Genomic DNA, 27,790 nt, shown 5'->3' with positions numbered 1-27,790 from the left:
GCATTATCCTGCCCATGCAATTGTAACCCCTCTCTCTGTACAGTATGTTCACAAATAAAATAAAATAAAATTAAAAAAAAAAAAGAGTCTCACAGACTTTCCTGCCCAGGCTGACTTTGATCTGCATTCCTCAGATCTCAGCCTTCTGAGTAGCTAGAATTATAGGTATAAGCCACCTGCTTCCAGCCCCACTATAAGGTTTCTTTTGAAGGCATACTACTACTGGGGTTTGAACTAAGGGCCTTGAACTTCCTAGGTGGACCTACTTGTTTGGCTGGTATGCCCTGTACTACTTGAACTATGCCTTCAGTCCTGGTTTTTGCTGGTCATGTTGAAAAGTCTCATAGACCTTTGTACCGGGGTTGGCTTCAAACTGTGATCTTCCAAACTTCAATTTCTAAGTAGCTAAGATTACAGGAGTGAGGCAATTGTGCCTGGCCATGGTTGAATTTTAAATTTCCAAGCTGGGCTGAGGCACCACTGCTTCCATCTGACAACTCAGTTCAAGGACTGAAACAAAGCCTTAGTGAAGGAGAAATGTATAAGGAGTTTACACTATTAACCTGTTACTGATAAGAGGTAGCCTCTTGAGCTTTATATAGGTTCTGAGTAAGGAATGATTTTATTAGATGTGGTAAAGGTCCAGAACAAGCATTGAAAGAGAGAGCATGTTGTGAAAGTATAGATGGTAACTGTAAAATGAACATCGGTAACCAAGTCTATATGTAAGACATCATTTCTGGTTTTGGTGAGCAAGGAGGGACTAGGTCTGTTAAAGAAGAATAGTACAATTTCCTTAAAAAGTAAAGTCATGGGCTGGAAATGTGGTTTAGTGGTAGGGTGCTTGCCTTGCATGCATGAAGCCCTGGGTTTGATTCCTTAGTACACCATAAGCAGAAATAGCTGGAAGTGGCACTGTGGCACAAGTAGAGTTCTGTCCTTGAGCAAAAGAAGCTCAGGGACAGTGCCTAGGCTCTGAGTTCAAGCTCCAGAACTGGCAAAAAAAGAAAAAGGAATTAAGGTCATTATATCCTGTTTATGGTCAAAAGAACCTGCCCAAAGAACTTTTTTTTGAGACAAGGCCTTGTCATAGCCCAGCCTGCCTCTGCCTCTCCAGTGCTGGGATTATAGGCATGCACCAACCATGCCTAGCTAGAGTGATGAAGGGGACAGACATGGAACAGTTTGCTGGACGAAACAAGTAATAGCATGCCCTTCTTCAGTGCAGTGTCCAAAGTGTACAGTGTGCTACTGGAGAACAAAGGATTGTGCTTAACCAAACTTGGCAGAGGCAGAGAAAGCTTCCTAGAACAGAAAGATAGCTAGGATTTGAATCCTAGGTAAGGGGATGGGAAGAATATTCCAGAGGGAAATGATAACCCACATGAATGGAGTTGAAATAAAAAGCTTTCCCACAGCACTGGAAGAAATTGCAGGAAGAAATTGTTCAAGTCAGGAGTCTATCATATGGGGGATGAGACATGGTGAGAGAGGGGTAGAAAAGGTAAGGGAGCCTTTGTAAGAAGTGTTGACCTTTATATTTTGTTGTCCTTTTCTTACAAGAGCAGTAAAAAGACCCTGAAGGGTTTTCTCACATCTTAGGAAAATTCCAAACATACAGAAAGTTGAAGGAGTTTTGCATTTAATACCCATGTATTAGCTTCTGCCATTAAGATTTTTCTATATTTGTTTTATCAAGGAAGGGTGTGTTGGTATACTGCCCTTTAAGTGCTTCTATATACATATAATTAATCTGAACTCCTGAAGGATCTTAAATATGAGGGGCATGATGAGATGCTTTGGGACGATCAGCTGCAGGATGGAGAGTAGATTGCACAGTAATAACTTTGTGTGTCTGTATGTGCTGGTCCTGGGCCTAGAACTCTGGACCTGGGTGCTGTCCCTAAGCTCCTTTTGCTCAAGGCTAGCACTGTATCACTTGAGCTATGGCACCACTTCTGGCTTTTTCTGTGATTAATTGGAGATAAGAGTCTCACAAACTTTTTCCTGCCCAGGCTAGCTTTGAACCTCCAGCCTCCAATCTCAGCCTCCTGAATAGCTAGGATTACAGGTATGAGCTACCAGCACCTGGCAGTAGTACTAACTTTCTAGTAGTCTATTTATAGAATGTGAGAAAGAGAACTGAGGGAAAGCCATGGCTTTTTGTTTAAAAAGAAAAATGATATTAATATGATCAGAAGATGCATATAATCCTAGAACAAGACATCTTTGCAAATAATTCAGGTAAGATTCCTATCAATCTAGGTAAAAATGATACTGGTTGGACATGGTAGTAAATGCCTCTAATCCTAGCACTTGGGAGGCTGAGGTAGGAGGATGGAAAGTTTGAATTCTCTGGATAGCAATTCTTGTCTCAAAACAAAAAAAAAATATGTTTACATTTGTCAAATCAGTTCTTTTTTTTTTTTTGGTCCGGTCGTGGGGCCTGAACTCTGGGCCTGGGCGCTGTCTCTTAGCTCTTCAGCTCTACCACTTGAGCCACAGCTCCACTTCCAGCTTTTTTCTTTTTGTGTGTATGGTGCTGAGGAATCGAACCCAGGGCCTCATGCATGCAAGGCAAGTGCTCTACCACTGAGCCACCTTCCCAGCCCCTGTCAAATCAGTTCTGATTGCATTAGGTGTATGGTGGAAGCTGTAGAAAATAATCATAATGAAGCTTAAGAGTTATGAAAAGTAATGGGCTTAAAACTTGTATGAAATATGGACATCCATTTTCATAACTTCTGGATATGGAAGTTGGCAGATGATAGAGCGGAGCACAGTATTTGGTAGAAATTTTTGCTCTTAGAAAGATCTTGTTTTAAAATAAAAATGAAAAAAAAAAGATCTTGTTTCAGTAAAGCAAAGTGCTCCTTCAAATTTCTTGTGGGCTCTATACCCAGCCCTGTGTTAGGTGGTTAAAATATTCCTGGGGATAAAATACTCTTCAGTTTTTTCCTCATTTCATTTGTCCCTGAACTCTAAATTCCTTTAGAGGGAGATGGACTAGGATTCTCCTGAGAGGCTTAGATTATTGCCATAGTACCAATCTTTGTTCTTACAGTTTTGACCTCAGTTTCCTCATCTGTAAGAAGAAATTTCATTGGAATCCCTTATAGCCCTCAATGCTGTTATAAAATCTTTTATTTTTTTTTTTTGGTCGTGGGACTTGACCTCTGGGCTTGAGCACTGTCCATGAGCTCTTCAGCTCAATGCTACCACTTGAGTCGCAGCGCCACTTCCATGTTATAAAATCTTTATGTTATCAGACATTTAAAAATCATTGGTTAGGGAAAATTCTTTTTTTTTTTTTTTTTTTGTCAGTGGTAGGTCCTGAACTCTGGGCCTGGGCACTGTCCCTCAGCTCTTCAGCTCAAGGCTAGTGCTTGCCACAGCACCACTTCGGGCTTTTTCTGCTTATGTAGTGCTGACGAATTGAACCCAGGGCCTCATGCATGCAAGACAAGCACACTATCACTGAGCCACCTTCCCAGCCTGGGAAAATTCTTAAATTTCCATGTTTAACATATTACATTTATTTGGCCATATGCTTTTTATTTTTTTTCTTTCTTGTTTTCAGGGGTTTTTTTTGGACGGTCATGGGGCTTGAGCTCTGGGCCTGGGCACTGTTCCTGAGCTCTTCAGCTCAAGGCTACCACTCTGCCACTTGATCCACGGCACCACTTCTGGTTTTCTGGTGGTTTATTGGAGATAAGAGACTCACAGACGTTCCTGCTTGGGCTGGCTTTGAACTGAGATACTCAGATCTTAGCCTCCTATAGCTACGATTACAGGCATGAGCTACTGGTGTCCCGCTTGTTTTCAGTTTTTTTTAAAATCAGTACTAGGTATTGAACTTCAGGCCATGCACTTCCTTTGCAGGCACTCTACCACTTGACAGCCCTGCCCATACTTCATATGCTCTTTGCTTTTTCAAATTTTGCTTTGTAATGTTTACTTTAAAATGGGTCTACTAAGTGGTGAGTACAAACAGGCATAGCTATCATCATTTAGAATTCCAGAGGAGAAGAAGGTGTCAATATAGAAAAACAAACTTTATTCCCAATAGAATCAGGAGAGTATTTACATATGTACTTATCACTCAAAAGAAGCCCTCAAGAGGGGCTAGGAAGTTGGCTTAGTGGTAGAGTGCTTGCCTTGCACACTTGAGGCCCTGGGTTCGATTCCTTAGCACCACATGAGCAGAAAAAGCCAGAAGTGGTGCTGTGGCTCAAATGGTAGAGCACTAGCCTTGAGCTGAAGAGCTGAGGGACAGCACCTAGGCCCAGAATTCAGGCCCCACAACTGACCAAAAAAAAAAAAAAAAAGCCCTTAAGAGCAGAATGCGTTAAACTAATCATTTTTCTTTCTCTTCTCTTGAAATCTCAGTGACCATTGGAAGCAGAAATACCATTTTTCTTCATTGAATCATAATACAAAAACCAGTATCGTGTTAACTAACAGCTTCTAATGGCAGAAGTGCTATTATTTATTAGGAAGAGTGTGCTTAAATTCATATGAATTCAGATCCTGACTCTGTCACTCATTCATGCCTGTGTGACTTTGGGTATTTAATACTTTGGTATTTAACTGTTTTGAGCCTTTTATCTGCCAAACAAGATAATCATCCCCTTCCCGTTGTGGCTGTGTTAGAGCTTCTGGAGGATGCACATGGTAGGTGGTAGTTACTCTCTGAAAGTGTCCCTGTTGATCCTGTTCTTTTTTTTTTTGGTCAGTCGTGGGACTTGAACTCTGGGCCTGGGCACTGTCCCTCAGCTCTTCAGCTCAAAGCTAGTGCTCTACCACTTGAGCCATAGCGCCACTTCCCGCTTTTTCTATTTATGTGGTACTGAGAAATAGAACCCAGAGCCTCATGCATGCAAGGCAAGCACTCTACCACTGAGCCACCTTCCCAGCCCCTGGTGCTGTTTTGTGGAGATGGATGGAGATTGACTATGGACAAAGGATGGGGAATTATAGTCTTCAACTTGAGTTATTTGAAAAGATGTTAACATTGGAAATTCCATATTGTTTTCTATTTCAGTTTCTTAGGACTTTGTTTTTTAGTACTCACAAAGTAGGTAAAAAGTCATTTGTATTTTTCTTTTTTTTTTTGTCGGTCGTGGGGCTTGAACTCTGGGCCTGGGCGCTGTCCCTCAGCTCTTCAGCTCAAGGCTAGCGCTCTACCACTTGAGCTACAGCGCCACTTCCGGTTTTCTGGAGGTTTATTGGAGATAGGAGTCTCACGGTCTTTCCTGCCCGGGCTGGCTTTGAACTGCGATCCTCAGATCTCAGCCTCCTGAGTAGCTAGGATTACAGGCGTGAGCCACCAGTGCCCGGCTTCATTTGTATTTTTCATTCAAGGACTTATGAAACTCAGTTGAAACTTAATGAAACTGAGTTGGTAGCACATTTTATTGATTGAGATAAGATCTGTTGGTGGCTGCTCTGTGGAATGCTAGGAATATGTTTTGTTATGGTAGAGCTAATTGTCATATCACTTAGCAGACAAAACACACAAATAGCCGGCCACTGGTGGCTCATGCCTGTAATCCTAGCTACTCAGGAGGCTGAGATCTGAGGATCACAGTTCAAAGCCAGCTTTGGGCAGAAACATCCTTGAGACTCTTATCTCCAATTAACCACCAGAAAACTGGAAGTAGCGCTGTGGCTCAAGTAGTAGAGCGCTAGCATTGAGCTGAAGAACACAGCGATGGTATAGTGCCCAAGCCCAGAGTTCAATCCCTATAACCTACCTCCCCCCAAAAATAAAATAAAATCACACAAACTGTCAGAAATAATTCTCAGTGGTTATTTCTAGGTGATATTATATCTTTAGTTCTTTTGCTTAAATTTGAGAAACTTATGGCTAAAATATATTTAAATATATAAATGTATATTTTATATAAAATATAGTAGATAAATATAAGTGTATACCTTTTTCAAGTACATATATTTATTAGGAAGTGTTCACATTTAAGCCATTTGAAATATTAAACAAGTAGAAATAAACTCAATTGAATTTCTTAGCTTCTACAAAAAATTTTTTTAACTTTTTTTCAAATCCAAAAATAAATTACATATATTTTGTACAACATATTTTGAACCGTGTATAAATTGTGGGATGGTGTAGTCAAGGTATAGTACCTTTTTATTTTCTAACATTAAAGTGAGAAACATCTTGTAATCTGACGCTGAAGGATCCCTTAGCAGCCATCTTGGCCTTCATAGTAGGATACTAATCTCAGGAAAAAATAAAAAAGTGGAAATTAAAGAAATAAGATAAATCCTGAGTGTCATGAATATATTTTTACATAACTCATTTTTGTAGTTGGTTCTATATTTCTTCCTTTCCTTTTTTAAAATTATTTTTATTTGAAAATGCTAAAAACAAAGTGTTTACAGTTACATAAGTACATTTCACTTGAGGCAGTGTCACCCCTTCCTTTGCTCTCTCCCAGTTTTTCCCTCTTCTTGTGCAATTCACCTATCCCTGACTTTCCTTCTCTTCTCTGCTATATATTTCTTGTGGCTTAACAGTTGTTGTTTTTTTTTTTTTTTGGTTTCGGTTGTGGGGCCTGAACTCTGAGCCTGGGCGCTGTCCCTCAGCTCTTCAGCTCAAGGCTAGCGCTCTACCACTTGAGCCACAGCGCCAGTTCCGGCTTTTTTCTTTTTTTGCTTATGTGGTGCTGAGGAATCGAACCCAGGGCCTCGAGCATGCAAGGCAAGTGCTCTACCACTGAGCCACCTTCCCAGCCCCTGGCTTGACAGTTTTGGTGAGTGTCATAGTTCCCCGATCTGATCAGTCTTGATGTACGTACCATTTAAGGGTGTCAACTGGGCTGGGAATGTGGCTTAGTGGTAGAGTGCTTGCCTACCATGCATGAAGCCCTGGGTTCTATTCCTCAGTACCACATAAACAGAAAAAGCTGGAAGTGGTGCTGTGGCTTAGGTGGTAGAGGGCTAGCCTTGAGCAAAAGCAGCTCAGGGACAATGTCCAGGCCCTGAGCTCAAGACCCAGGACTGCCCCCTTCCCTCCCATCCCCCAAAAGATCTCAACCAAGATGAGCATCGTAGCATGCTTGTGTCATTCCAGCACTAAGGAGGCTGATGCAGGATCATGAGTTCAAGAACAGACAGAGCTACATAGTCCTGTCTCAGAAAAACAAAACAGGTCTTTATTTTAGATTCTCCAGACTGAAAACCAAAAGTGCGTCTTAAACATAGGGCCCTGCGCTTGCTCAGCTTGTTTGTTCAGCTGGTACTCTATCACTTGTGCCGCTCCTCAGTCTGAGATGACACACTATGCCACTTACTACAGCTGTGATGTTTTTTATCTCCCCATTGTACAGAGCAGGACTAGCAAGAGGAGCCGTGGCACTGGGAAAATCTGAATGGCAACGGCGTCTATAGCATCAGTTTTGCAGCTCTCTTGTTATCTCTACTCAAATTACCTTTTTTGTTGAAGCTAGTTCCAGCTGAGCTGTTCATACAGTGCCAGAAAGCTCTGTTAAATCCATATGAGAAAAATAATTATCTATTTTTTTAATGTATCTAGGTGAAGATGGAGCTGGAAAAACAAGCTTAATAAGAAAAATTCAGGGAATTGAGGAATATAAGAAAGGAAGAGGATTGGAATATTTATACTTAAATGTGCACGATGAAGATAGGGATGGTAAGTCACTTATTTGTATTATAAGTTTCATGAAGTTTGTTATGAAGGGCTCAGCTGCTCATCTCTGGCTTTCTTAGTGTGTCAATATTAAGAGCTCTTCCATGTCTTGAAGGTAAATATATAATTGTTTAGGTATACTTGTATTGGCATTTATATAGTGATATTTCAAAGCACTTTAGGGAATTCTGGTGTGCTTTTATTAGTCTACTTAACATCCTTAAAGAATTTCAGTTTTTAAAGACATTCTCCTTCAGGTAGTCATTGTTTTCCTAAGTACCACTTTACCTTTTTAGTAGTAATATAATCTGTTCCCCAGCTGTTTTCAGCCAGTTTTTCTTCTGTAGAACACTAGCCTTCTTGAGTATGCATGGTTCGGTCTGCTGATGGCAAAAAAAGAAAGAAGGAAAATCATGTTATTTAATTATCTTGTCTTTGGATCAAGAAGTATGAACTAGGGCTGGGAAGGTGACTCAGTGGTAGAACGCTTGCCTTGTATGCCTGAGGCCCTGGGTTCGATTCCTCAGCACCACATAAGCAGGGGGGAAAAAAGCCGGAAGTGGCGCTGTGGCTCAAGTGGTAGAGTGCTAGCCTTGAGCTGAAGAGCTGAGGGACAGCGCCAGGCCCAGAGTTCAGGCACCATGACCGGACCCCCCCAAAAAAAAAATGAACTAGAGATTATTTTGTTCTTTGCTTGGACACAAAATCATTTTAGGCCTCTACTAAACTGGTAGTTGTGACCCTAAATAGTTGAACTCTATCAAAACCAGCAGACACCTCCTATAGAGAGGCTCTAATAAAATATACGGAGTTAGTGGGATGATGAAATGACTTAATACTGTTGCCTTGGTGGATTTCTTTTGTCTGTTGTAGATCAAACGAGATGTAATGTATGGATCTTAGATGGAGACCTATATCACAAAGGGCTCCTTAAATTTTCACTGGATGCCATTTCTCTAAAGGACACTCTGGTTATGCTGGTCGTTGATATGTCAAAGCCGTGGACTGCTTTGGATTCTTTACAAAAATGGGCAAGTGTTGTGAGGGAACATGTTGACAAGTTGAAAATTCCTCCTGAAGAGATGAAAGAAATGGAACAAAAGTGTGAGTAGACATACTAATGTAGATATCAGATACAAATACCTTAGCTGACTAAGAATCACTTAGAACTGCTTACTATGAATAAGTTTTAATGAAGGTAACCTAATGTGACTACTATTTTGGAATTTAGTTTGAGTGATGTTCTAGGTTTTAATATAAATTTAAGTTGGAAACATATGTAAACTCTTTAATACAGGCACTGTCTTTTGCCAAAAAGCTGTATGTGTTCATTTTGAAAAACAGATTTTAAGGGTCAGAAAATTATTCATCTTTTTCAGTTGCTTGTTTTCAGCAGTTTCTTGGTTGGTAATCTTATCAACTTTGTCCAAATAAAATAGGCCTAAAAATGTTACATAGATAAAAAGAAGCTATGCTGAGTTTACTATTTATAAGTACAGTGTGTATGTGTTTACATATGTTTCCTTTTGAGACAGTCTTACTTTGTACCCCAGGCTATCCTTGAACTTGGCATTCTTTCTGGCTCTACCCTTTAAGTGCTTGGGATTACAAGCATGTGCCACTGCACCTACCACTACCTGTTATTTGTACTTGCTCAAGTGAATTAGACATTTGCATGGAACTTAAGAAAATGATTACGGGGTCATTTCTAACAGATTGTAAATCAATGACATTTTAAACTTCACTGAGAGCTTCTTCACCTTCCAGAGTTTTACTTTGTATAAGAAAATACTTAAAGGCTTTGTCACTGTTAGCTAGGATTTTTACATAAGGAAACAGTTAAAACTTACAAGTTTATGTTCTAAGCCATTGGAAATTGGAAAAAAAAAATTTTTTTTTTTTTGGTCCGGTTGTGGGGCCTGAACTCTGGGCCTGGCTGCTGTCCCTCAGCTCAAGGCTCAAGGCTAGCACTGTACCACTTGAGCCACAGCGCCACTTCCGGCTTTTTTTCTTTTTGCTTATGTGGTGCTGGGGAATCGAACCCAGGGCCTCAGACATGCAAGGCAAGCGCTCTACCACTGAGCCACTTTCCCAGCGGAAAAAAAATTTTTTTGAGACACAACTTTATTCTGCAGCTCAGGCTGACCTCAGCAACCTGAGTGCTGAGATTATGCCCAGTTATTTCTAAACACTTTCAATCTGTAGTTTTCCTTCTTTGGTGACCATGGCTTTGGCTTTCTTTTTTTTTGGCCAGTCGTGGGGCTTGAACTCTGGGCCTGGGCACTGTCCCTGAGATGTTCAGCTCAAGGCTAGCACTCCACCACTTGAGCCACAGCACCACTTCCAGTTTTCTGGTGGTTAATTGGGATAAGAGTCCCATGGACTTTCCTGCCCAGGCTGGCTTTGAACCATGATCCTCAGATCTCAGCTTCTTGAGTAGCTAGGATTACAGGCATGAGCCACTGGTGCCCGGCTGGAGTTATTGTTTTGTTTCCCCAGTGCTTCTGAACCCAGGGTTATACTAGAACAGTGGTTTATGACCTCTGTACCTGCATGTGAATGTGTCAGAAACACACTCCAAACTACTTAGTTGAAAACTCTCAATCAGGGTGGTGGTACAGATCTGTAATCCCAGCCCTCTGGAATCTAAGGCAAGAGGATAGTAAATTCCAGGACTATATAGCAATTCCTGTTTGGAGGTAGTAAATAGAGGAAGCCAGACACTGGTGGTTCGTAGAAGATTGTGGTTCTAGTCCAGCCTAGGCAGAAAAGCTTGCCAGACCCCTTTCTCAATTCATAGCTCAGTGCAGTAGCAGGCATTTGTTGTTGTAACTATGTGAAAGCCTGAGATTAAGAGGATTGCAGTTCCAGGCAAGTCTGGACAAAAGTTCATGAAACTCCATCTTAGCAGAGGAAAGGTAGACACTGTAGCCCGAGCTTTTCTGCTCAAGCAATGAGTGAAAGCCTAAAATAAACACAGCTCAGTCATGCCTGGCAAGATTTGAGACTCTGTTGGGCTGGACACCAGTGAGTAGCTCACGCCTACATTTTAGCTACTCAGAAGGCTGAGATCTGAGAATTGAGTTTCAAAGCCAGCCCGGCAGACAAATCCAAGAAATTCTTACCTTCAATTAACAATAAAAATATAGAGGTAGAGACATGGCTCAAATGGTAGAATGCCAGCCATGAGCTTAAAAGCTGAGTGAGAACAGAACATCATCCTGCATTAAAGTTCCATTGTCACCAAACAGAAAAGAAAAGAGAATAACAACAACAACAAAAACACCAAAAAACAGCTCCTGAAGGTATAGTTAGTAATAAGACTTAATAAATTTGTTGGATGTTTCTGGTACATACTAAAATCTGAGAGTCACTGTTAGATTTTTCTTTAATTTTTAATTGTTATTATAAAGGTGATGTTCAGAGGGAATACAGTTACATGTCAGGTAATGAGTACATTTCTTTTTGGAACCAGTGTCACCCATTCCCTCCTACCACTGTTAGATTTCAAACTCTGACCTTCATTAAAGGTAGCCACTAGAGCTGGTAATGGTGCATACATGTGCCTGTGTTCTGGAAAATTCATACTCAGCTACCTACAACTCCTTCTTCTTCCACCGAATATAAATTCACAAATTTTTCTTTACAAGCCAGTCAGGATTTATAAGCCAAAAAGGATCTGGCCTATAATTACGTTTTTGTTTTTTTTTTCCGGTTGTGGGGCCTGAACTCTGGGCCTGGGCGCTGTCCCTCAGCTCTTCAGCTCAAGGCTAGCGCTCTACCACTTGAGCAACAGCGCCACTTCCGGCTTTTTTCTTTTTGCTTATGTGGTGCTGAGGAATCAAACCCAGGGCCTCATGCATGCAAGGCAAGCGCTCTACCACTGAGCCATCTTCCCAGCCCCCTATAATTACTTTTTTAAGTACTTTTCTCCCCAATTTTGTAGTAGGAAACATATATACATTAATATACATAAAATTTTCTTTGGTATATCTTTCCTATTCTCTCTCTCCCTCCTTCTCTCCCTCCCCCCCTACTCCCTCTCCCTACTTTCTCTTTCAATATTAATATTTTCCTATTAAGTATTCTTTGTAAATTTTGAATTTATATCTATATAACATTTCCTCATACTCTATTTTAGTTCTATGCCATGGATAAGTTGTTTCCTGATTTGTTGTTAGTTCGCTCTTAAATGTGAAAAACTTGTTCAGAAATTCTCATGTCTGTACATTTCTGATTGTGTCCTTGAGAATTCTTGGAAAGGTAATTACTCCTAGTACACACTATTAAAGCTCGAGATATACCTACTTTTTTTCAAATGATGATTTTGACAAGTCACTAGTGACTTGTAAAAGTTTATCATCATTAGTACCAGATGCTGGTGGCTCATGTCTGTAATCCTAGCTACTCAGGAAGCTGAGATCTGAGGATCACCATTCAAAGCCAGTTTAGGCAGCATAGTCTATGAGACTTTTTTCTTTTTTCTTTTTTTTGGTCGGGTCGTGGGGCCTGAACTCTGGGCCTGGGTACTGTCCCTCAGCTCTTCAGCTCAAGGCTAGCACTCTACCACTTGAGCCACAGCACCACTTCTGGCTTTTTTCTTTTTGTTTATGTGGTGTTAAGGAATCGAATCCAGAGCTTCATGTATGCAAGGCAAGTGCTCTACCACTGAGCCACCTTCCCAGCTCTATGAGACTCTTATCTCCAATAAAACACCAGAAAACCAGAAGTGGCACTGTGGCTCAAGTGGTAGAGTGCTAGCCTTGAGCTGAAGAGCTGAGGGATAGTGCCTGGGCCTAGAGTTCAAGCCCCACTATCAACCAAAAAAAAAAGAGAGTTTTGCATTGGTAATGTCTTTTATAACTTTTACCAGTGTTAAACAATAAATATGGGGGGCTGGGAAAGTGGCTCAGTGGTAGAGTGCTTGCCTTGCATGCATGAGGCCCTGGGTTCGATTCCTCAGCACCACATAAGCAGAAAAAGCTGGAAGTGGCGCTGTGGCTCACTAGCCTTGAGCTGAAGAGCTGAGGGACAGCGCCCAGGCCCAGAGTTCAGGCCCCATGACCGGCAAAAAAATAAATAAATAAATAAATAAATAAATATGGCTCCAAGATTGAATCTAGGTAATCAAAGACTTAGGGAAAGGAAGCTAATATTAGAAAGTAGCACTATGTTTTACATGGTGGGATCTTTTTTCTTCTGTCCTTGCAGTGCCTTTCCTTCATAGACAGTAGAGGGTCAGAGCCACAGCGTACCTTGCCCAAAGTCATTCCCACAGCTTAAACTGGCACTACATAGAAACCTACTCTTTGAAGCTGTCAGTACAGTATTGAGCCTAAGTGTTACTAATGTATGTCTGCTGCTCATAAACTCCCTTGAAATGTTTCTCAAAAATTGTTTCTTCTCTTACTTAAGCCTAAGCATAAATTCCGGTGATACATATATTTAGATTATGGCTACTTGCTGAAATAAAACAATTTCTAAATCTGTTTACTTTGATTTTCAGTGATTAGAGACTTTCAAGAATACGTAGAGCCAGGAGAAGACTTTCCAGCTTCTCCTCAGAGAAGAAACACTGCAGCACAGGAGGACAGAGACGACAGTATTGTTTTACCTCTGGGTGCGGACACCCTTACACATAACCTGGGCATTCCAGTACTGGTAGTTTGCACCAAGGTTAGTTTGTTTCTTGGAAATACTCATCAAGGATAAACAGATTTTTGTTTTTATGGGGTTTTTGTTGGAGTTACATTAGTTTTCTTAGATAACGTGTTTGTTTGTTTTTCTCATTTTTTAGACAGGATCTTGGTGAATAGCTTATGCAAGGCTTGAACTTACCATCTCCTGCCTCAGCCTCCCCAAGTGCTAGGATGATAATTGTTTTTAATTTTTAAAAAATCATAGATAATATGGAATGATGCTCAGTGTTACTTTGTGATTTTTTTCCACCTTGTCCTTCATAGTTGTTTATTTTACCTATAGAAATACTGTCCTAAGTTGCTTCTGTCTATACCCGGTAAGTTTAGAGGCGAGCTCTTGCAGGGTATATCTTTCAGGTCTGATCACCGTAATACCCTAGCTAATCTGGATGCAGCAGATATCAGTGTTTAGAGAAAGAACATGAGTTCAGAGTCCTTGAGCTGCCCTGGTGTCACTTATCCAAACCACAGTATTATATGCTTCAGCTGGTACCTCCAGCCTATTAGTGACCTTTTGAATTTTGCCAGAGTCCAATCATTTCTACATCAGGCTGCATGTATCTGAATGTTGTAAGTACAGCCTGTTGTTATCCTACTCTATCTTTATGGTGATTACTGGATTGTTTCTGTTGTCTGACTTCCTACTTGTTTAGAAGATTTCTTTTTGAAGAGAGGACGAAGCTTCTCAGTCTTGACTGGCAGCTTTTTTTTTTTTTTGGTCCGTTGTGGGGCTTGAACTCTGGGCTTGGGCACTGTCCCTGCACTCTTCAGCTCAAGGTGAGCTCTTTACTGCTTGAGCCACAGCCCCACTTCTGATTTTCTAGTGGTTTATTGGAGATAGGATTCTCACGGACTTTCTTGCCAGGACTGGCTTGGAACCATGATCCTCAGATCTCCGCCTCCTGAGTAGCTAGGATTACAGGTGTGAGCCACTGGCACCTGCTTGGCTGGCAGCTTTTTGTGAAAAAATTATTTTTGGACAGGGTCTCACTCTGTAGCCCTGGCTGGCCCCTCTGCCTCAGCCTAAGTGGTTAGATTACAGGTATTCACCACTATACTTGACAAAGCTATTGTGGTATGAATCCTAATTTCTTTGAAACAGAATGTTATTTTGAATACTCTGTGCCTGAATTTCATTTTTGTAATGTAGCTAATAAACTTCATTGTGTAATCATTTTTAGTAAAAATAGATAAAATGATAATTTATATACAATACCTTTCAACATTACATTTTAATATATTAATACATTTTTCTAGTATCAAAAAATTATGTACTTAAAATGAAATCTAGGACCCCTGATTTGTTAGGTAGGAGTTTCATAGCTGAGCCATATCTTCAACCCTGTTTTCCATTAGTTACTTTTGAGATAGAGTCTCACTTTCTGATTGAGCATACTTTAACCTTCATTTGTCTATTTTAGGCTTCCTTTTTTTACTAGAATGACAAGCATCCAATTTCTCTCCCTTACGATGGAGTCTGTGGATCTTTTTCTGTCCAGACTGGCTTGGAACCAAGATCCTCCCAATCTTACCATACTGTGTAGTTTAGGATGACAAGTGTGCCCAGCAGTGAATCTTCTCAATCTTTTCTGCCCAGACTAGTCTTAAACTGTTGTCAGCCAATCTCCAAAGTAACTAGGATAACAGGTATGAGCACTGTTTTGTTTTTCTGTAGTGCAGAACCCAACCCAGGACTCTTGCATGCTATGCTAGGTAAGTGTACCACCACTGAGTTACATTTCCAAATTAAAATAGACTTTTTTTTTTGTGATACTGTGTTCTGAACTTAGGATCTTGTGCTTGGTCTCCTTCTTGCTTGTTCAGTTGGCTGATGTTCTGCCACCTTAAACATGTTTCCAGTTCTGCTTTTTGCTGGTTACAAAACGAAGTGATAAGTATTTATTAAGGATTTGTTTATTGAAAGATGCTGATTGGATCACTATTATCAAAATTCTGGGTATGGTGATACATTCCTCTATAAGTACAGAATGTAGGAGGCAGAGGCCAGAGGTTCTCCAGTTTGAAGCCAGTCTGAGCTATCTAGCAAGATCCTGTCTTTAAAAAAAAAAGGCTTAGTTGTTACTCTGTGTATATTTTGTAGTAAAATCACATTTTCTTTAAAAATAATTCAGAGTCTGAGTGCAGTTGGCTCATGCCTGTAATCCTAACTAAGGATGAGATCTTTAAGATCTTGATTTGAAGCCAACCTGGCTAGGAATGTCCTTTAGACTGTTAGCTTCAGTTAAGTACCCCCCAAAAAAGTCAGAAGTGGAGCTCTTGCTTAGATGATAGACCACTAGTCTTCACCACAAAAGCTCAGGGACAGCACCGAGGTCCTGAATTCAAGCCCTAGGACCAGCACAAGAAATAAAAATTCACAGAGCTGGATACTGATAGCTCACATCTATAATCCTGTCTACTTGGGATGTTGAGATTTGGAGAACTGGTTCAAGGCTAGCCCATTTGTACACAAGAGACCATTTCTGAACTAATAGCTGGAGGTGGTAAAGTGCACCTGACATCCTAGCTATGTGGGATAGCAGTTCCCTGCTAACCCAGGCAGAAAAGTCTAAAAGACTGTCTCAACTAAAAAAGGTAGATATGATTAGTGAGAGAGAAAAATAAAATTGCAGTTCAAGTACATGCCCAAGTAGGAAAATAAGCAGTGCAATGAAAGGAAGAAGTGGAGCTAGAGGAATAGTTCAGCAGGAGAGTACCTGCCTAAGAAGTGTGAGGCACTGCATTAAAAAAAATCATATAACAAGTTCATCTTCCCAGTTGGTCTCAAGCACTATGTTTTTGTTTTGTTGTTTATTTGTGTATGTGAAGCCGGTGCTGTAATTGGCACCCTGCTTCTTCCCCCCCCCCCCCCCCCCCCACACACACTTAAGGTTGGTATTTACTACTTGAACCATACTGTACTGGGGCTTTAATTCAGGACCTGTGTTCTTGCTTGTTTTTTTTGCTCAAGGCTGGCAGTCTTATCACATGAGCCATACCTCTCAATTCTCAGCCCTGCTTTTGTTGGTTACTTGGAGATGAAGTCTACCAAACTTTTCTGCCTGTCCTCAAACAGCTCCTTCAGATCTCAGCCACCCACGTAGCTAGGGTTATAGGCACTGGCACCTGCCTGTAATTACTAGGAATAAACCATGGGATACTTAAGAAAATACCAGAATACAAACGCTTTTTAAATTTTTTATTTTTTATACTGGGAAAAGTCAGGACCATGTCCCCAGCCATTATTTTATTTATGTTGGTAGTGGATCTTGAACTCAGGACCTGGGCCCTGTCCCTGAGCTTTTGTTCAAGGATAGTGCTCTACGACAGTTCTACTTCCTGTTTTCTGGGGGTTAATTGGAGATAAGAATCTCCTAGACTTTCCTGCCTTGGCTGGCTTTGAACTGTGATCCTCAGATCTCAGCCTCCAGAGTAGCTAGGCTTATAGGTATGAGCCACTGGCCCCTGATTTGATTGATTGATTGGTTGATTGTCAATTATGGGGCTTGAACTCTGGGCTTGGGTGCTGTCTCTGCACTCTTCAGCTCAAGGCAAGTGTTCTACCGCTTGAGCCACAATGCCACTTCCAGTTTTCTAGTGGTTTTTTGGAAATAAAGTCTCATAGACTTTACTGCCCGGGCTGGCTCTGAATTGTGATTCTCAGATCTCAGCCTTCTGAGTAGCTAGGATTACAGGTGTGAGCCACTGGCACCCAGCTCCCTGATTTTATTTTATTTAATTAATTTATTTACTTTATTTTTTGGGTCCGGTCGTGAACTTTGGTCCTGGGCGCTGTCCCTCAGCTCTTCAGCTCAAGGCTAGCGCTCTACCACTTGAGCCACAGCGCCACTTCCGGTTTTTTTCTTTTTGCTTTATTTGGTGCTGAGGAATCGAACCTAGGGCCTCATGCATGCAAGGCAAGCGCTCTACCACTGAGCCACCTTCCCAGCCCTGATTTTATTTTTTATTTATTTTTACTTTTGCTAGTCCTGGGGCTTAACCTCAGGGCCTGGGCACTGTCCCTGAGCTTCTTTGCTCAAGGCTAGCACTCTTCTACTTGAGGTATTTTCTGTCTATGTGGTACTGAGGAATTTTTGTTTTTGTTTTTGTTTTTTGTTTTTTTTTGGGTCCGGTCGTGGGGCCTGAACTCTGGGCCTGGGCGCTGTCCCTCAGCTCTTCAGCTCAAGGCTAGCGCTCTACCACTTGGCCACAGCACCATTTCCGGGTTTTTTCTTATGTGGTGCTGAGGAATCAAACCCAGGGCCTCAGGCATGCAAGGCAAGTGCTCTACCACTGAGCCAACTCCCCAGCCCCAAAGGTAATGTAGAATGTCAGCTTTTCTTTTCTTTCTTTGATTTTTTTTTAATTTTGGGTCCGGTCGTGGGGCCTGAACTCTGGGCCTGGGCGCTGTCTCTCAGCTCTTCAGCTCAAGGCTAGCGCTCTACCACTTGAGCGCTCAGGCATGCAAGGCAAGCACTCTACCACTGAACTACCTTCCCAGCCCGGTACTGAGGAATTGAACCCAGGGCTTCAGTCATGCTAGGCAAGCACTCTACCACTAAGTTACATTCCCAGCCCTAATTTTTTTTTTTGACAGTATAGAATTTTAATTCAGAGCCTTGGGCTTGCAAGGCAGGTTCTTTAACACTTGAGACTTGCCTCCTACCATACATTCTATTGAGATAAAATTATTAATATTTATTGTATTAGATAGGTTTATATATAATTAAACAAGGATACAATTTTTTTCCACTTTGTGCTTAAAATGACAAAATGTTTAAAACCAGACTTAAATTTTACTCTGAATTCTATAAAAAAATTATCAGTAACAAAAGAATGTGGTGGCATAACATTGCCTATTTTTCAAATGGTGACTGATGCAGTCCATTGTGATACCTTTTCTTTTCTTTTTTTTTGGTCGGTGTGGGGCTTGGGCCTGGGCCTGGGTCCTGTCTCTCAGCTCTTCAGCTGAAGGCTAGCACTCTACTACTTGAGCCTCAGCCCCACTTCTGGCTTTTTCTGCTTATGTGGTGCTAAGGAATCGAACCCAGGGCCTCATGTATGCAAGGCAAGCACTCTACCACTGAACTACCTTCCCAGCCCCTGTGGTACCTTTTTCTTATGCCAATATTTTAAACTCTCACTGACTCCTTGTGTGTGGTTTGTTTTTTGGGCAAAGAGCTATTTATTGACAGATATTTCTGTGTTTTAGACCGCAGTTTATTTTATAAAAAGCAGTCCTATTTTCAAAAAGAAAAATGTAAATTTTAAAGGAAATCGGTCATAAAACTCATAAAATGTTCAAGCCAGAAGATCTCATCCACTGTATTTCATAAAGTCTTAAGAAGACCAATAGAGGGGCTGGGAAGGTGGCTCAGTGGTAGAGTGCTTGCCTTGCATGCATGAGGCCCTGGGTTCGTTTCCCAGCACCACATAAGCAGAAAAAAAAGCCAGAAGTGGCGCTGTGGCTCAAGTGGTAGAGCACTAGCCTTGAGCTGAAGACTGAGGGACAGCGCCCAGGCCCAGAGTTCAGGCCCACGACCGTACCCCACCCCAAAAAAAAGTAGAAGACCAATAGATATACATCAGTTTATAAGCTTGTGTCTAGGGACAAGAGAATATGTGTTTCCTAATAGATAAAATGTGGTGAATAACTCCCCATCAGTTTATGACTGGAAATGGAAATTCATACAGACTTAAGTTTCTTGCTTTAGGTACAGATCCTATGATTTCAGCCAACTTTTCTTTTGAAAGGTTGGGATGTTGAGAGGGTGAAGGAAACTGACAAGTCCAGGGCCTTGCACATATTAGGTTAAAATATAATTACTAAACAGCCATGCTTTACAAAGTTTCAACAGTACAGTAGTTAATTATTAATAATTAAAAACACTCTTAGTATTCTATAAAATGTGCAAAGCAGTATTTGTCATGACATCATGAGAAAAGCCTATTTTGTGTGTGTAAACAGAATCTTTAATAATCTCATGTCAATTCAGGTCAGGTTGTCCCATTAAATGAGCGCTGATCAAATTGGGTTTTGCTGCAAAAAAAATACTGAAAAGAAACATTTATAGCTTGTTTTGAATTTTGGAATTACACATAAGGGATTGAAGACCTGTAATAGTAACAATAAAGAGGAGAAAAAAAGTTTGAATAGAAGTCAAAGTATGCTAAAAGGCTTGCCTATGGAGAAAACATGGACAGAATAAGAACTTTCTAAAACATACAAAACTAGAGGAAGTATGACAGAGAAATCTCAGCTGAAATAGTTGTCTTAACTGATTGAAGTTGCATTATTTTACTTAAGCAAATTTGCAAAAACATATGACTACATGAACACATGGCTAAGGCTTCTTCCAGGGTCTTGAGAGAGGTTCGTTCAAGTTGGAAGCCCTGGAGCTTAGATTTCATTTGCTTCATGATAATTCTGACTCTGGGTAGAAAAAAGCATATTATTAAAGTAACAATAGCTCAGAGCTTGGGTCTATCTGCCTCCTCCTTGAACAGCTACTGATATTCTTCTGTAAAACTCTCCAACTCTTCATATTTCATAGAGAACAAGACCATAATATGAATATATTTTAATGAGAAGCCTATTTTAGGACTGGTGTGTGGTATAACTGGTAGAGGACTTGCTGTGAGGCCCTGAGTTCAGCCCACAGGATCACTGGAAGACTATAACAAAAGACTATAACAAGAGCTGGGAAGGTAGCTCAGAGGTAGAGCGCTTGCCTTGCATGCATGAGGCCCTGGGTTCAATTGCTCAGCACAACGTACACAGAAAAAACCAGAAGTGGTTCAGGTGGTAGAGTGCTAGCTTTGAGCAAAAGAGGCTCAGGAACAGTGCCCAGGCCCTGAGTTCAAGCCCCAGGACTGCCCCCCCAAAAAAAAGACATAAAAGTTACCCATGCCAGGTGCCTGTGGCTCACGCCTGTAATCCTAGCTACTCAGGAGGCTGAGATCTGAGGAACGTGGTTCAAAGCCAGTCTGGGCAAGAAAGTTTGTGAGACTCGTATCTCCAATTAACCACCAGAAAACTGGAAGAGGCGCTGTGGATCAAGTGGTAGAGAGCTTGCCTTAAACTGAAAAACACAGGAACAACACCCGAGTCCAGAGTTCAAGTCCTACCACTGATTAAAAAAAAAAAATTACCCAAGGACTGTGACCCCAAACTAATCCTAGGTACAATGAGCATCCCTCAGGATATTTCATGTTTCACACCTTCGATTTAAAAAAATTTGGTGAGAGAGCTGGGAATGTGGCTCAGTGGTAGAGTGCTTGCCTAGCATGACTGAAGCCCTGGGTTTAATTCCTCAGTACCACATAAACAAAAAATGCCAGAAGTGGCGCTGCGGCTCAAGTGGTAGAGTGCTAGCTTTGAAGAAAAGAAGCTCAGGGATAGTGCCTAGGCCCTGAGGTCAAGCTCCAGGACTGGCAAAAAAAAAAAAAAGTTTGGTGAAATTATTTGGATATCATGATGCTTGAATGTGACTTATTTTCTTTAACTATCTCATTAACTGCACAGGTGGCATTTCAGATACAGTTATATTTTGATACAGGGGGACTAGTGAGAGCGAGAGAAGTTGCAGGAAAGAACTAGGTGGTAAGGATCCAAATAGCAGCAGAGAGGATGGTAAGGGGGCACAGGATATGCTGGTGTGTTTTACAAAACTGGACTAGAGTCTAGACTTAAAAACACTTTTTAGAATGTACTTAGTTGAGTAGCAACTAAGTTATTTGACCTAAGTTTGGGGGCTGGAGGTGTGGCTTAGTGCTAGAATGGCTGCCTGAGTTCAAATTCTTGAAAGACTTGTTTTTCAACCAGAAGTGTCAGTTGATGTTCCAGGTTTTTCTGCTCGATCATCATAACAGCTTTGTGACATTTTCCATTTAAAATTGAACTGTTTAAATTATTGTATTTAATGTTAGTTATTTTAAGGTACTGTAACAGTATTTTTAATTTTTTTAACTCAACAGTGTGATGCCATTAGTATTTTGGAGAAAGAACATGACTACAGAGATGAACATTTTGATTTTATCCAGTCACATATCCGGAAATTTTGTTTACAGTGTATCCTTTTAATGCATTTATTTTTGTTCCAATCTGGTTTGTTTTTTAAAATAAAGGAATTGTAGTGATCTATATAAATTTTGTGCACAGGATTGCTTCTGTTCCTAGTTGAAAATTCATTTTAGCGCCTAGTTCATTTGTATCTGGAAAGTAAGGTTTTACTGTTCACTGCTTTATCAAATACTTAAGGGAACTAGAGGAGATGTTCCTGTTTGAAATCTTTGTGAGTGGGAGAGGCTGAAGGAGTTAAGGACTTTGATGGGACACAAAATGGGGAAGAATGAGTTAATGGGCCCATATGGGATGGGTTATTTTTTGTTGTTGTTGGTCATGGGGCTTGAACCTTGGGCCTAGGCACTGTCCCTGTGCTCTTCACCTCAAGGTGAGCGCTCTACTACTTGAACCACAGAGCTACTTCCAGTTTTCTGGTGGTTAGAGATAAGAGTCTCACAGACCAGCCTGGCACTAGTGGCTCATACCTGTAATCCTAGCTACTCCGGAGGCTGAGATCTGAGGATCATGGTTCAAAGCCAGCCCTGGCAGGAAAGACCATGAGACTCCTATCTCCACCAGAAAACCGGAAGTGGTGCTGTGGCTCAAGTGGTAGAGCACTCGCCTTGAGCTGAAGAGCTGAGGGACAGGGTCTAAGCCCAGAGTTCAAGCCCCACGACCGACCAAAAAAAAAGTCTCACAGACTTTCCTGCCCAGGCCGACTTTAAACCATGATCCTTAGATCTCAGCCTCCTGAGTAGCTAGGATTACAGGTGTGAGCCAGCATGCCCGGTGGGCAGGTTTTTGGTTTTTTGTTTTAATAATTTTTTAATGGAGATTAAGTGATTACATTAGTTTCACAAATTTCACTGTATTGTGGGATAGTGATACTTAGTTAAAGTCACAAACACATTTTAACCTTCACAAGGCAAATAGCTATTATCATGGTCTATAAAGTTTGTGAATTCTGTGAGCTTTGACAATACAACTTTGGGTGATATGTACATTTCTTTCCTTTTGCTTAGTGTAAACTGTTCCCTCTTTCCCTCTTATTCCCTCACTCCCATTGCTGCCCTTGAGTTGCTTAGTTCGTTTTCATCAATGTCCAGTGCAGCTGATGGACCCCTTTTGTTGTATATTTTCCCCTGTTTCCCTCTGATTCTGTGCCTTCTTCCTAGCTACCTTCAGCTACCCCCCCCCCACACACACATCATATATGTGATCAAGAACAAGTCATTTAGAAATGATACAACAAATTGAGTGGAAGTCCTTTGTTTCTTGAGTCCTGTTTACTTTGTCATATTTCCTTCCATTTTGGATTTAATATCCACACATCAGGGAGGCCATGTACTATTTGTCTTTCTGCTCTTGGCTTACCTTGCTCAAAATGATTTGTTCTAGTCCCATCTAGTTCCCTGTGAATGCCATTATTTTGTCCTTTCTAATGGCTGCATAATATTCCATTGTATATAGGTACCACAGGTTTTGGTTGTTTCCATATCTTGGCTGTTTTGAACAGTGTAGCAGTGAACATGGAGGTGCATGTGTCCTTGTATCTTGGTTCCTGTTGCTCAGAGTAGATGCCTAAGAGTGGTATGGGTGGGTCATAGGGGAGGTCTATATTTAGCTTTCTGAGGTACCTCCAGACTGCTTTCCAAAGTGGTTGTGGGACAGGTTTTAACAGTGCAGGTAAGACCAGTAGTAAGCAAGGTTTTAATTTAAATTAATTTAATTTTTTTTTTTTTTTTTTTGTCGGTCGTGGGGCTTGAACTCTGGGCCTGGGCGCTGTCCCTCAGCTCTTCAGCTCAAGGCGACGCTCTACCACTTGAGCTACAGCGCCACTTCCGGTTTTCTGGTGGTTTATTGGAGATAGGAGTCTCATGGTCTCTCCTGCCCGGGCTGGCTTTGAACCGCGATCCTCAGATCTCAGCCTCCTGAGTAGCTAGGATTACAGGCATGAGCCACCAGCGCCCGGCTAATTTAATTTTTTAAAGACAGGATCTCCTATGTAGCCAAGGCTGGCCTTGTACTCAGAATCCTTCTGCCTCAGCCTCCCCAGCACTGGTATTATAGTGAGTGGTGAATCACCATACCTGGTGGGATGAATTTCTCTAGAGCTTACATTTTCTTGGAGGATCATAAGGACCTCTACTTTCTGGGGCCAGTATCTACATTTCTATTCTCATGCATACACTAAAATTCTTTCTAGGTTGTTTTTTATGATCACAGGTTGGAAAACCTGTCTCAGAGAGTGTTTAATCTCGGTTGCCTGGATTAAGGGCTGCAGTGCCTTTGATGAGATCTACATGAATCCAACGATAGGTGGGACAGCACTCCAAATCCCACAAGACTAAAAACTAGTGTGGAGGGGAGAGGGTTGTAACAGGTATGGGAGTAGCAAAAGGGGGAAGGCCTAGAAATTAGGATTCCTCTAGGAAAAGCCCTTGGCTGGGAGGCAAGATGAGTCACCTACAGGAACCCTGATGCCAACACAAATACTAATCCAGAAAGACTATCTGTATAGCATATTTCCTGACTGGTTTTATCTTCTTTTAAAGTTAAATAGAAAATATTGTACCTTACATCTTTTAGAGATGTTTTAAATCTGTTTCTATAGGCAAACTCATGCATGATTTGTGTGTCACCCCTTCAGCATCCACATGTACTGAGTTCATGTCAGTGTCTGGTAAGAGTTTACTCTTGTTTTTTGCATTAATAAAACCTCTTCCTACATCCAATAATATAATTATTTACTTTAGTGCCTTTGCAAGCATTTTGTACTTTTGAAATTCTTTTTTTTTTTTGCTTTTTATTTTATTTTTTAAATTATCTTTAAGTAGTTGTACAAAGAAAACTTTTGAAATTCTTGATAAAAATAATTCCTTGAAAACTTGTTTTCTAAACTATTTATAAACATCTAGATGTAAAAATTAAAATGAAAGCATGCGGTTCTATGAGATCTGTTTGTGAATTTGTCCAAAGTTTTCTTTAACAGTTTTATTCAGATGGTGCAGCACTTATTTACACTTCAGTAAAAGAAAACAAAAATATAGACTTAGTGTATAAATACATTGTTCAGAAACTCTATGGATTTCCTTATAAGATCCCTGCTGTTGTTGTGGAAAAGGATGCAGTATTTATGTAAGTGTACTTTTCTGCATATTTGTCATGTAGTATTGCTGCCTTATTGCTGAGATCATGAATTACCATGTTCCAATTTTTTCTGTGAGACTCCTTTCTGTGAGGAAAGTCTGTGAGACTCTTATCTCCAATAAAACCACTAGAAAACTGGAAGTGGCGATGTGGCTCAAGTGGTAGAGCGCTCACCTTGAGCTAAAGAGCACAAGGACAGCGCCCAAGCCCAGAGTTCAAGCCCCACCACCGACCAATAAAAAAAAAAAAAGAGTCTCATAGACTTTCTTGCCTGGGCTGGCTCTCAACTATGATCCTTAGATCTCACCTTCCTGAGTAGCTAGGATTATAGGTGTGAGCCACCAGCATTCGGCTCATGTTCTGTTTTGAGATAGAACCATTACATTAGATTTGTCTGTGATGAGTATGTTCTTAGATTGTTTATAACCTGCCTCAATGTGTTTATCATTCCCTTTTAGTTTTATTGCTTGTCTTTTCCAAAGATTTTTTTGCTATTTAGGCTGAATTTTCTATTGAGTGTCTGTACTAATACATCTAACTTATACTTTAATTATGACATATAATGACCAAATATGTACTTTGGACATGTTCTAAATATCTTCTTAGGGGCTGGGGACATAGCCTATTTACTACTGAACTCCTGTCTAGCCTGCATGAAGTCCTGAGTTTAATGCCCCTTGCATTGCTAAAAGAAAATTACTTAAATGGAGAGGTATTGAATGGTTACTGCCCTCCTCTCAGGAAAATAAACAAAAAACCCAAACCTCTAATGACATTTAAAGATGGGAAATATTAATAATCATTTTAAGTAGAAATTGAATATCATAATAAAGAGTTAATTCATTTTCCACAATTGGTCAGATTGACTTCATTAAATTGTTTCCTTTACATGGTCATGGATTAATATAAAATGATGACATAAATGCTTGAGATTTTATCCTGTGTATTTCTTTTCAGTCCAGCAGGGTGGGATAATGATAAGAAAATAGGAATATTACATGAGAATTTTCAAACACTGAAAGTAGAAGATAATTTTGAAGACATCATAACTAAACCACCTGTCCGAAAGGTAACAATTTTAGTAAATAATCTCAAACTGATGGATAGTCCAAAACACTAAGTTTTATAGGAGTTTCTAATTTTGGTGTTTCTAATGTACAGTAAGGATTTGTTTCAGCAGACTTCAGATCAGCAAACCTTAGTGTTTGGCATATTTACATTAGAAATATTATTGCTAAGTCAATATTCTAATATAGTACTTTCCCAGGTTGGCGTAAATGAGTATGTGGATCTTAAACAGTGTAACAAGTTAGAAGCTGTGAACTTCCAGTTTACAATTCAGCCAAGAACCAAGAAATCATTTCTAGGATAATTTCTTAGTTCAAGCTACACTTTGAGGCAGATTGTGGATCATTTCCATTTATTAGTTACCCACATCATCCTACAACTATTCAAGAGCTCCCACTTTTTTTCATGTTTAGTCTTGACTTACATGTTATTTTGTGGCTATTAAATCAGGTTCCAGAAGGTAGTCTTCTTGCATATATGTCTTGATTTTGTGTTAGTATAGTGCTCTGTAGCTATAGATGTTTCTGAAAAGTTGTATAAAGATATTTATATGTAACATCCCACTGACTTTTTGTTTAGAAATATTTCAGGAAAAGTAATTTTAACCCAACACATATTAAAAACTTAAAAATTCAGACACCATGTAGGGCATCTGTTGTCTATTGTGGGTTATTAGTGAGCTCCAGTAAAAATTCAGCTGGCATGTTATTTGATTTGAATACCTATTAAAAGAAAAGCACACTTTAAAAAAAACAAACAAGAGGTCTCAGGCACTGTTTAGGATCGGGGTGGATAAGAAAAATGTTAAGGCTGGTGATGCACCATGAGTTCAAACCCCAGCACCACAAAAAGGAAAAAAGAAGAATGTTAAAAGCAGAGAGATATGAAAGTGCACATGTCGTGGTGCAGGAATATGTGGAGAACACAGAGCAGAAAAGAGCTGTGAGGAGAGTGGCCATGATAGGAGACTGTTTTAAGATCTTGAAGGGCTTTATCTTTAGCCTACAGTAAGGATTTTGCATAATTCAGAGTGAAATGGAAAGTGAGTTGGAGCAGGGAAGTCAGATCTTGGGAAGACAATTGAGGGTGTTGGACAGGAAGACTAGAAGCAGGAAACTTTGCAGAGCTTTTTGTAATTCCTAAGCTGATGAAAAAGCCATTATATTTTTATTTCAGGAAAGTTGTATTCACTCAAATATTCCTGGCCATTATAAAATACCCAACTGTGGTGAGGCCCTTATAAAATACTTAATTGAGGCAGGGTTCAGCAGTAGAGTGCCTGCCTAGCAAGCCTGAGGCCCTGGGTTCAAATCCTAGTACCACCAAAAAAGAAAACATTAATACCAGTAAAATAAAATAACCAAATGTTGTTTAGCAAATTATACAGTTGTAATTACTATGCCTGTAGCTTTAGGGTTGAGCTGCTAACTACAGTAATGGCTAATCCCATATGCTTTCTAACTGTAAAATTTAATAAAATTAAAAACTCTTTACCTCAGTAATATTGGCCACATTTCAAGTGCTCATTATCCACTGGTGTCTGTTGACTGGTTTGGTAAGCTACATGGAAGTAGGCCATTTATGTCATTTCAGGTAATTATTAGATAGCACATTCAGGTATCTATAATACAAGTGTGGGTGAGGTTCTTCCTTTTGAGCTGGTTTTTAATAAGTCTAATCCAAAGAGAGAAGTTATTAATGGTGTTTGTAAAATATATTAAATGTACTCGTTTATGCATTGTTCATTTCAGTTTGTACATGAGAAGGAAATTATGGCAGAAGATGACCAAGTGTTTCTTATGAAGTTACAGGTATGCAATTATGTTAGAAGTAGACTTACTATGGCTGAATTGATTATTTAAAAATTATGTGTCTTAAAACTCATAAGATTTTTTTTCGGGGGGTAGGGTCCAGTCGTGGGGCCTTAACTCTGGGCCTGGGTGCTGTCCCTCAGCTCTTCAGCTCAAGGCTAGTGCTCTACCACCTGAGCCACAGCGCCACTTCCAGCTTTTTTTCTTTTTGCTTATGTGGTGCTTGGGAATCGAACCCAGGGCCTCATGCATGCAAGGCAAGCGCTCTACCACTGAGCTACCTTCCCAGCCCCTCATAAGATTTTTATACTTTTGAAATTCTTTT

General features: G+C 40.4%; 1 protein-coding gene across 1 annotated transcript in view; it reads left to right on the top strand.

Moving 5' to 3' along the window:
• Dync1li1 (dynein, cytoplasmic 1, light intermediate chain 1) overlaps positions 1–27,790 on the top strand; it is a 51,636-nt gene that overhangs the window by 14,855 nt on the left and 8,991 nt on the right. Inside the window, exons 3-9 of the mRNA XM_013028473.1 lie at positions 7,559–7,675; positions 8,546–8,776; positions 13,179–13,348; positions 21,349–21,442; positions 24,439–24,574; positions 25,544–25,655; positions 27,406–27,465. Coding sequence (XP_012883927.1) covers positions 7,559–7,675; positions 8,546–8,776; positions 13,179–13,348; positions 21,349–21,442; positions 24,439–24,574; positions 25,544–25,655; positions 27,406–27,465 — 920 coding nt within the window. The remainder of the gene's footprint in view (positions 1–7,558; positions 7,676–8,545; positions 8,777–13,178; positions 13,349–21,348; positions 21,443–24,438; positions 24,575–25,543; positions 25,656–27,405; positions 27,466–27,790) is intronic.

This window comes from Dipodomys ordii, unplaced genomic scaffold, assembly GCF_000151885.1.
Source record: "Dipodomys ordii isolate 6190 unplaced genomic scaffold, Dord_2.0 Scaffold110, whole genome shotgun sequence".
Taxonomy (NCBI): Eukaryota; Metazoa; Chordata; class Mammalia; order Rodentia; family Heteromyidae; genus Dipodomys; species Dipodomys ordii.
This window is presented reverse-complemented; position numbering and strand designations above follow the sequence as displayed.